This window comes from Hoplias malabaricus, chromosome Y, assembly GCF_029633855.1.
Source record: "Hoplias malabaricus isolate fHopMal1 chromosome Y, fHopMal1.hap1, whole genome shotgun sequence".
Classification (NCBI taxonomy): domain Eukaryota; kingdom Metazoa; phylum Chordata; class Actinopteri; order Characiformes; family Erythrinidae; genus Hoplias; species Hoplias malabaricus.
In genome coordinates, this window is record NC_089820.1 from 73,101,343 (window position 1) to 73,112,182 (window position 10,840).

The 10,840-nt window shown below is 43.4% G+C and overlaps 1 protein-coding gene across 1 annotated transcript in view; it reads right to left on the minus strand.

The window, feature by feature from the left end:
• LOC136678786 (chloride channel protein 2-like) overlaps positions 1-10,840 on the minus strand; it is a 76,203-nt gene that overhangs the window by 40,784 nt on the left and 24,579 nt on the right. The window contains exon 3 of the mRNA XM_066656921.1: positions 2,702-2,855. Coding sequence (XP_066513018.1) covers positions 2,702-2,855 — 154 coding nt within the window. The remainder of the gene's footprint in view (positions 1-2,701; positions 2,856-10,840) is intronic.

Sequence of the window (10,840 nt, forward strand, 5' to 3'; positions counted from 1 at the left end):
AGCTTTACACCCTTGAAACACATCTTCTCTCGCTTTTTCTCTCTCTCTCTCTCTCACACACACATACACAGTGCAAATCCATCCAACAGCTGATTGTAGAGTCTCCCCCTAATAACAAAGACTGATTGTGCTCCCTACAGGCAAACACACAGCACTGCATTGTGGGGGTCTGTGAGGATCTGTTGGGGGATGAGGGGTGGGTAGTTGGGGGGTGCAGCTGCAGGAATCAGAAAATCTCCAGCAGATCTGAATGTTTGTAGCTGTGTGTCATTGATGACACAATAAAAATCCTTGCCATTATCACCTTCCTAACTGTGATCTGTTAGAAACTGCCACCCATCATCAGGTTCAGCACCTGTGCTTAGTCTCTTAACACACACACACAGAGAGAGAGAGAGAGAGAGAGAGAGAGAGAGAGAGAGAGAGAGAGAGAGAGGCGCTCTGAAGGAGGAACAGAGCAATAAAGCCACACCTGTGGAATGTCAATGAGACACACAAGGACAAGGTTCGGCTAGCTCCAGGCAACCGGACGTGACCAGGCCCAGTGGCAGGGGGCTGCCATTAGAGGGCAGTATGTGGACACTGAGCCGGTGTAAACCCTTGTATCTGCAACGATCATCCTCTTACACATTCAGCAGTGCTGTAAGGCAACAGTCTGCCTGCTATTTCTGCAAACACTGGGATACTGAGATACTGCAAACACTGGGAGCCTGAGAAGACACGTGAATCTCTCACAACAGTCAGTCGGCTTGCGCCGAGGGATTAGAGCTGTCACAACACCACAGATCTGGGTTCGGTTACCAATGCTAAATCTAGAACCGCAATGTTCGGTACCAAACAATACCACAATAAAAATAGTAAAAACTTAAACACCTTTCTAACGATAAGACCACACACCTCACCCCTGTTTTCACAGCCTGACATTAACACAGTAGCACCCCTCCTCTTTTCAATTAGTCTCAGCCACAGACGCCACCACAAGTTGATGGAGAGTCTGATTCTTTCAGTGCACTAATCCAGCCTCACTGTCAGGTTTCTGCCAGTTGCATTCTGATTGGCTCTCTGTACATCCTCAGGCTGGCCACGAATATTTGGCTATTCAGATATTCGTTCGTCTGGTAGGAATACGGTTTATAATTTAGATATTTGAATATTCCTTTTTTTTGGATAAATGTAGCGATATAGGCAACCCTCAACTCCACATGTATTCATCCTTGTCAACATAAAAGATGACAACCTACATACAACAAAGCATGGCAAAGCTACAGTTCATTTTGTCAGCTCTACACCTCAAATTAGAACATCTCCACAAAACTCTGATGTATTTGTGTACACTCTTTGCCCTTAGTGGCACCATGTATGCACTTGTATGTATTTTCTGAACAAAAAGGCTTGGCCCCAAGAATCCGGGTATTCAGATATTTGTTCATTGAATATGTATTAAGTTTCTAATTTTGAGATTCGGATATTCCGTTTTTTGGATAAATGTGGTTATTGATAAAAACAATGCTCCAGTCAACACCCATTCAGGCTCCAGCAGTAAACACAGAGCTCTCACCACTCCACCCACATATAAGTCTTTGTGCAAAAGTAACCTTAAAACTCAGTCATATAAAACATGCTAACATGCTAACACCACACACTCACAACACACTTACAACGAAGCCACAATTCGTTTTGTCAGCTTTGTGCCTAAAATTAGAGCAGCTCCGCTCAAACTGGTTAAATTGTGTATACTCTGTGCCCTTAGTTAGCGAGCTAGTTAGCAGGTTAGCCAGCATAGGTAGCGAGCGAAGCCGTGCTGTGAGCCACAGTGCAGCCTGGAGAGACAGATCTTAAAGCAGGTGTAAGGAGTGGATTTTGTAAATGACAAACATATACACCCCTCCACTTCCGGAATATTTAAATATTCACCAAATATCATTCAAATTTTGTTTCCTGCAGTAGTAGCCGGTTCTTGGACACCTTACGTGTCGAAAGGCACCAGACCCTCCCTAGACTCTCCTAACAGAGTCTGGCAATGCAGGACTACTTTTCTACTGACTCACACTAAGAGAGGACAGCCCCTCTTTTTTATTGTCTCGTTAGACAAGAACAGTCTCCCGCTCCACAAGTATCTCAGATTCAATTTAAACACCGTTTTGTAAACACTTTATTTAACACTGCTCTGCAAGTGTCCCAGGTGTGATTCATCCCCACTCTGTGATGTAATCCCACTCAGCTCTAACCCTGATACTGACTCTTTAATGTAGTATTTGTTATTTACAGAGACTTGTGAAGGACAATGATAAAAATTTGCCACGGAATGAGCTGAACTGTCCAGTCAGATCTGTTACGCATCCGATCAACAACCCTGTACATTAAAACATGTGTTCTTCAAGAAATTGCAGGCGTAACATAATTAAAACAACGAATACCAGCCATGTCTCTATGGATTGTGTCTCCATGTTCATTTGCATTAGCCTCTGATTTGCATTCAGCTTCATCCAGACAGTTATGTTCATTACCGTTTAACTTCTGGTTTAAAAAGTTTTAACAGGAGCTCAGCTCGGGTCCCTCAGATTCTCCATCCCTCTCATAAATCCCTTCACACTGCGTACTCTGCCCCTTCCTCCCTGTGGTGGGCAGCTGTGTGTACAGGATCAGCTGTGTGGCTGGCACATGCACACACACACACACACACACACATACACATACTCACGCTGGCACTTGGCGCACGGGTCTTTCTCATACTCCAGCTGTTCTGGCGCCTGATTTCTGACACTGGTGGATCGCCGCAGAGCTCCATCCTCTCTGAGACGTGCCGCTTCCTCTTTGGCGTAAGCGCCCAGCTCCTGAGTGTAGCGGCCATACATCTATAGCACGGAGGAGAAGAGTCATCAGGGTTATTAAAGGACAGATACTCTTCACACACACACACAAATATTAATTCATACTCCTTTAATACTGTGACATAATTAAGAATCTACATGCTGCTCCAGACATGTCACTGTGCTTGTTCTGTCAAAATAAAGATATCTTTAAGTTCAAGTTCAAGAGCCTGTTTTGTCATTCTAGCTATTTACAAGCAAGTAATGAAGAGAGACATCGTTCCTCCAGGACTAGGGTCCAACATGAGTGCAGACATTACAATTAGAGCTAACAATTAGAGCTAACAGTACAGAGACATGTAAATTGATGTTGTACATAAATAGATGTAGCATACTATGACTTAATATCACTCAGAACTGTATCAGAGTGCAGTGTTGATTAGCATAGTACTCTAACAGAGGTATAAATAAAGGTGCAAATATATTAGAATAATGGGGTATGAGAGATCAAATGAGATGGTGGTATTGAGTGAAATTGTGTGTGTGTGTGTGAGAGAGAGAGTGTGTGTGTGTGTGTGTGTGTGTTTAAAGCTTTCTGTCAGTTCAGTCTCTGAGGAGTCTGATGGCTTGTGGGAAATAACTGTTGTATAATCTCGCAGCACTTCACCGAATTATACAGAACCTTCTTCCATCTTCCATCTATCTTATCTAATCAATGTCTACTTACACTGTTTACACCAGTTTATTAGCTCCTCCCACACTGCATCCACATTCATTTGATCAGAAACATCTGCCATACTTTTAGGTTCACTGTTGCAGACCAGGCCTGTGTCCAAAATTCAAACTCCAAACTGGTTAGTGAAGATTTGTTAGCAAAGTCTGATGCAGGGCCATTACTCTGCAGTGCCCCCCTCCACGAGCAACCCTGGTGAGGTTAAACTTTACTTGGCCACCCTCTGGTGCCTGTGTTCCTCAACCCTGGTCCATGAGGAACCCTGACCTGCACATTTTACTTTGCCTGCCTACACTAACACACCCACTGTGGCTCTGAAAGTACTTGTTAATTAATTGATTAGTTAAAGCAGGTATGTTGAGAGAAGGGAAAGAAAGAAATATGCAGGGCAGTGTGCCTCAAGCACTTTTTCAGCACTGTGTGTGTGGGTGTGTTAGGGTTGCCACCTTTCAAATAAGCCAAAGCCTCATGTGCCCCAAACACATTTAAAGGCACACCTCTAATCTTCACTTTAAACAAACAATTTGGTTAAAAATATGATAAAATTATGAATATATACAATAATAATATAAACAATAAAAATAGTATATATGAAAATCAGTTTTAAGCCCATGTGATTGGTTACTCTGTTCTATTTCATTGTTTACATTACTGAATGACACACTAAAATAGTGAATCAGTCAAACCGATTAGATGGCTACCGATCACACTGAAACCTGATTGGCTAGTTGACAAATGAGGGCAGGATTTGACATGTGACCAAGAAATGTAAGGGGTGTGCATAAGGAAATAAAAAAATGTGTTTAATGAAAATACAGAAAAAAAATCGGACACTGCGTAAGAACCTGATGGGTGGCAACCCTAGTGTGTGTGCGTGAGATGCTGACACTGAGGGTGGTCCAACACTCAGAAACATCCAGCTGGTCAGTGTTTGTCCGGAGACCCCTAAGTGATAGAAGAGATTAGAAGTTCAAACTTTGTATTGTGCAGGTTCAGAGAGCAGCTCAAACTGAAACATGGAACAAGCTCTTGAGCTGGGACTGAAATCCTCAAGCTGCTCCTTCCGAATGTGTGAATCCTTAGGAAGTCTGCCTTAATCCATCTGCTTCCTGACAGCCAGGAACAGCACAACGTTTATTAGTTGTCCCAGCTTGTTCTGCCCTGGTAACTCTCAGAATTACTTCTGTCTGCACTGCCTCAGGCCCAGTCCACACTGATCTGCATAGTTTAAAAAAAAAAAGAGATAATCCTCCTTCTTATTGAAAATACCCTCGTCCAGACAAATATGAAAAGTTGCATTTGAACCGATTTAAGAGAGACATCAAAAATATCATGAATCCTGAAAAAAACAGGTTTAATCCAAAATCAATCCATACTCCCTATATAGTGCACTACACAAGTCATGAAATGACTGAATCTAGCTCCTAACAGTGCATTTATAGTTCTAATATACATCTCAGATCACTTATATAAAAAATATATATCATTTATATATAGTTATGTGTGGAAATCTGAAATCTAGTGCTGTCTGTGTGTGTGTACACACTAGTTTTATGACTGTAATAATTCACTATGGAGGGAGTGAGGAGCTGTTTGAATTTCAGCCAGAGACAGACACATCTCCACCTTGGAGAGTTTTCGAAATCCTCTATTTTCAATGACCTACAAACGGAAGGCCAGAACACAGACAATAAAAATATTTAAATGTATCTGGGTGACTGTCTGTGAGGATTTTGGTGCGTGGGTTTCCTCCAGGTGCTCCGGTTTCCTCCCAAAGTCCAAAAACATGTCCCTAGGTGTGACTGTGTTCCTGCTTTGCGCCCAGTGACTTCGTGTAGGCTCCGGACCCACCGTGACCCTGAACTGGATAAGTGGTTACAGACAATGAATGAATTAATTAATTAATGATTGTAGACATGGTGTCAAGACTGAATACATTCATAACAGTGATGTCACAAAGCGGCTGGATCTGCAACTTTGGGTTTTCGTGCAATGAAAAACCAAAGCAGGGAGGTTTTACTGATCTTTCAGTACTAAATAAAAACCATTTCAGTTTGACTTTTGATGATATTATCTGCTGTAACACTGTCCATTCATCCTCCCACAGTGAACCTGTTTACATCCAATGGTTCTACAGTTACAGCCTGAGTGGAGAACAGCAGGGGACGTGGCAGTGATCGCTCTGGCATCCTGACTGAACAGAAGTGGTTTGACACCTCCGTCAGTCTTTAGCCCCACCTGCTGGGACGGGGTGATGAAGTTCAAATGATAAAGATCTTAAAAAAAATTAATTCAGAGAATGAAAGTCTTAGAGGTTTAAAATGCATCCGCTTAGATACACAAGAGGCATTTTATCTAAAGATAGAATCTGTATAATTCTCATCCATGGCAAATCTACTGAGATCTCATTAGCAAAAACAAAAACAGAAATTAAAAATGCAGGCAAAAACATCACAATATATCCTAAACCCAAAATACTAAGTGCAACTTAAGCACATCTTGGTGGGCTTCCCGAATAGCAGGATGTGTGGTATAAAACACTAGAGGCTGAGTGTGATGAGAACACACTTACAGACTGTAGTCCATCTGATGTTCTGCATACTTTGTTAGCCCCCTTTCACCCAGTTTGTAAATGCTCAGGACCCCCCGCAGAGCAGGTATGATTTGGGTGGTGGATTTCTCAGTGCTGCAGTGACACTGACAGGGTGGTTGTGGTGTGTTAGTGTTTGTTGTGCTGGTATGAGTGGTTCAGACACAGTGCTAATGGGGTTTACAAACACTTCAGCGTCACTGCTGGACTGAGAATAGTCCACCAACCAAAACCATCCAGCCGACAGCATCCTGTGTCCACTGAAGAAGAAGTAGAGGAAGACCAACACAAACGGTGCAGCAACAGATGAGCTACTGTCTCTGACGTTTCATCTACAAGGTGGACCAAGGAGGTAGGAGTCTGTAACAGAATGGGGAGTGGGTGGGCACAGGGTTTAAAAACTCCAACAGCACTGCTGTGTCTGATCCACTCATACCAGCACACTCCATCCATCCATCCATTATCCGCCGCTCATACCACCCTAATCCACACATACCAACATAAAACACACTCCGTGTGCATGGGAAGAGCAGGGGCATAGTTTGTATAGCTCGAAATCTAGTGAGAAACAAGATATTTTACAACTGGAAGGAAATATGGACTGTCAAAATACGGACAAACAAGGATACACTGACACAATGTGACAAGCTGCCACACGATGAAATGAATTTTATATTTTGTTAATCTGGCTTAATCCAAAACTGGGAAAGAGTACATTGCCCCGATTAGCCTTCCCTTCATTTTGGATTTTCACCTGTCGTCGCTCTGTGCCGACCACCTTTGTTTCTATTGGTTGACATGCCTCCAGGGTCTGTAGCAACAAAAGTTGAAATAGTTGCTGCGCTTGACTGAATGCATCTCTAACACTCCGTCATCCTCTGCTGTGTAGGCACCATAACACACCACCACCACGTCAGTGTCACTGCAGCACTGAGAATGATCCACAACCCAAATCATACCTGCTCTGTGGTGGGCTTGACCAGTGAAGAACAGGGTGAAAGAGTGGCATTTATAAAAAGTATGCAGAGCAACAGATGGACTACAGTCTGTAAGTGTAGAACTACAGAGTGACCAATGTGGCCAGTGAAGCTGAGAGAGTGGACAGTGAGGGCAGAAACAAGGAGGTGATTTTCATGATTTGGCTGATATAACTGAACACTGTTTTCTTCATAGACTCGAGCTGCCAGGCTCCGATTTGCAGTTAACAATGAAGTGTTTTCACAGAGACCATGTCGCAGAACTGAGAACTAATAATACCCATCATCGTGACCCAATAAAACACAGGGTCCAGGTCCTCACACATGTCCTCGGTGTGGAGATTAAACAACAGCTCATCTTCAGATCATATTCTGAAGTATTTATAACACCAGACACATTCAGTGAGGGCACCATTATGGGAGCGTGTTGCCAGACTAACGCAGCCAGTGTGTTTTGAGACCCACAGAACGGAGTATATTTAGTCAACCCCTCGTTCAGCATGAGCTGGAGGTCGGACAAGGATTTCTGAATGAAATTAAACTCCTTCTGTCAGTTTTTCCTGAGCCAGAGTCACAGAAACAGGCACAAGAATAAATTTCAGCATCACTCAACTGAACCTGGCAGCCTTATTAACATATAATTTAGAAAAAAAGCAGACCCCACAATGGACCCCTGAGGTACACTGCTCTCAATTTAAAAAAAAATCACCAGTGTATAGTAACAACTGGCCAATAATTTGATTATAAATTACATTTTTACATGTTTGTGGCAATGATTAAAGATATTTTCACTGTGGCACCACTAATTCTGTCTGTAGGTGACAGCTCTCATTATCTCATGTTGGTAAGAAGATTGACTGTGTGACCCAGTCCACAAGTGTGAGTGACCGAGTGAGTGTGTGTGTGTGTGTGTGTGTGTGTGTGAGTGACTAGGTGAGCGTGTGACATTGTCCACAGGTGTGATTGACTGGGTGAGTGTGTGAAACTGTCCACAGGTGTGAGTGAGTGACTGGGTGAGTGTGTGTGTGAGTGAGTGACTAGGTGAGTGTGTGACCTTGTCAACAGGTGTGAGTGACTGGGTGAGTGTGTGAAACTGTCCACAGTTGTGAGTAACTGGGTGAGTGTGTGAAACTGTCCACAGGTGTGAGTGAGTGACTGGGTGAGTGTGTGAAACTGTCCACAGGTGTGAGTGAGTGACTGGGTGAGTGTGTGTGTGTGAGTGAGTGACTAGGTGAGTGTGTGACCTTGTCAACAGGTGTGAGTGACTGGGTGAGTGTGTGAAACCGTCCACCGGTGTGAGTGACTAGGTGAGTGTGTGACATTATCCACAGATTTGAGTGACTTGGTGAGTGTGTGGTGCTCTGGACCCACAGCGAATCTGAACAGAATAAAGTGCTTGGAGAAGATGAATGAACATTTTGTTATAATTTTGTCTACCCTTAATTAAATAATTAGCAAACCAACACACGCCTCAGGGTCAAAGCCAGTTACAGTCAATCAACGGAAAAGCAAATCATATCAAATTCATTGGCCACATCTGAGTACAAATATAAAAGCTGCACAATATCGATTTCTTCCACACATCTCTGATGCAAGGGAAAATGCAGCGCTGGCAGAACTGTTGAGCTGAAACTCACAAGGCATCTCAGAGGAGAAAGTGCTGATAGAATCAGATTCTGCTGCATTTTTCAGGTCATCTTGGTCACAGGCAGTGGTCCTGGGGTAGCGCAGCCTCTTGGAGACACTCTGTGAGTAAACGCTCGGTTTAAAAGCTGAGCCCAAGAGAACTTTGAATGCTCTTAACGATCAGAAAATCTTCCCAAGGCTTGGGAACTGAAGGTCACTGGTTCAATCTCCATAACCAACAGGAAAATTGGGAGTGACAGAACACTGCATGGAGCCCACTCTTCTGGACTCTACTCTCTGTTCGGTTCCTGCTCCATTTCCTGTTACAATTGCAGAGTGTAATTCACATTTACAGCACTACCCTGAAACCAAGGGGAGGGGCTAATTTCCTGCCCTCCTGCAGAAGATACATAATGCAGTTTCTGCAGTGCTGAGCGGCAGAGGCTCTATTCTCCCTATTACAGCTCAGTGGAGCATCACAATGATTTTGAAGCTGAAATATTAAGGTTGAAATAAGGGATAATCTCTTTTACTGAAAGCAGACTGAAAAGAACTGGAAAGTGCAGCTGCAACAGGAGCAGCTTGAGGTTATTCACACTGCAGAGGTTTTTTTTTCCATGCCGAAACTAATCAAGGAGTCCAATCCCTCCAAAGTATCAACCAGGCCTAGATTAAACAGATTCATCTTCTCCGTTACTCCAGCATCAAGAGCAATAAGGTCAGACTGTGTGTATGAGCATGCGGATCGCTCTTATCAGGCTATCAATCAAACTAGAGCGCTGTGGGATAAAGTAACGATTAAAAGCATGACAAATTACCCCCTTATCACTGTGAGGGGCTCAACGGGGGACCATTTCATGGCAAAGACATGCAGCAACTGCCCCTGCTTCAGCACTGCGCCATTGACAATGACTTTCATTATTAATTACTGACTAAATATTAATTACCATAAGAACCAAATTTTAACAGATATATTATAATATCTTAACCTTAACTGTAAGAGCGGAGGATGTGTGTGTGTGTGTCGCCATGTGAAGGACCTCACGGGGTGTGTCCCCGTCTTGTGCCCAGTCATTCTGGGTAAACTCTGGATCCACCGTGACTCTGAACTGGAGAGTCGTTACAGACAATAAGCGAATGAATTAATGTAAGACAGGAACTGACGGCACGTGATAAACACATGGAGAAAATTATGTCTCAAGCAAACGTTGGACCTATTTTCTTTGCTCAATTTCTTAAATGCACTTGTTGAACCTATTTACAATCTAAAGTTACTTAAAAGGGAGTCAAAGGGAGTTTGACTTGATTTGAGCCCCATTTTTGTGCCTGGGTACCTTCAGGGTTTAATCACCACCAAATTGTGCTGCTGTGTTAATACATTAGTACATGCTACTGGAGTTTTTAAGCCCTCTGTCCATTCTCTGTCCACTCCATTGCACAGTGTGTGTTGGTCATCGTCTAGTCCAGTGGTGAACACAGGACGCTGTCGACTGGATGATTTTGGTTGGTGGATCTCAGTCCAGCAATGACACTGAGGGGTTTAAACTCCAGCAGCACTGCTGTCTGATCCAGCACAATACACACTAACACACCACCACCACGTCAGTGTCACTGCAGCACTGAGAATGATCCACCACCCAAAACATACCTGCCCTGTGGGGGTCCTGAGTGTTGAGGAACTGTGTGAAAGTGGGCTAAAATATAGGGGAAGCAGCAGATACAGTACTTCAATGTGTAACTGGAGAACAACACAGTAAGGTTTACAGTCAGTGGAGCTGAGAGAATGGACATGTGATTGCAGATGTTTGTGGATGTAAGGAAATGTCTGAACACTTTGTGTACATCGTTGTCTGAGATATTAAATGCCAAGTCGTGTTGTGGAGAACAAAAGCCGTTCTGACTCTGACTCAGACTCTGAAGTGTCTCTGTTAAAGGACAGAAACAGAGAAGCAGTCAGTTTTCAATCTCGACCTCTTTTCAATCAAGAGCCGCTGTACAATTACACAGCGGAGGAGAAATCTATAACAGCGCTGAACTAAAGAGGAGCAGAAACGCTTCGGTGGTTAAGGTCTTGGTGCTAGAGCTGGAGGATTGCAGATTTCAA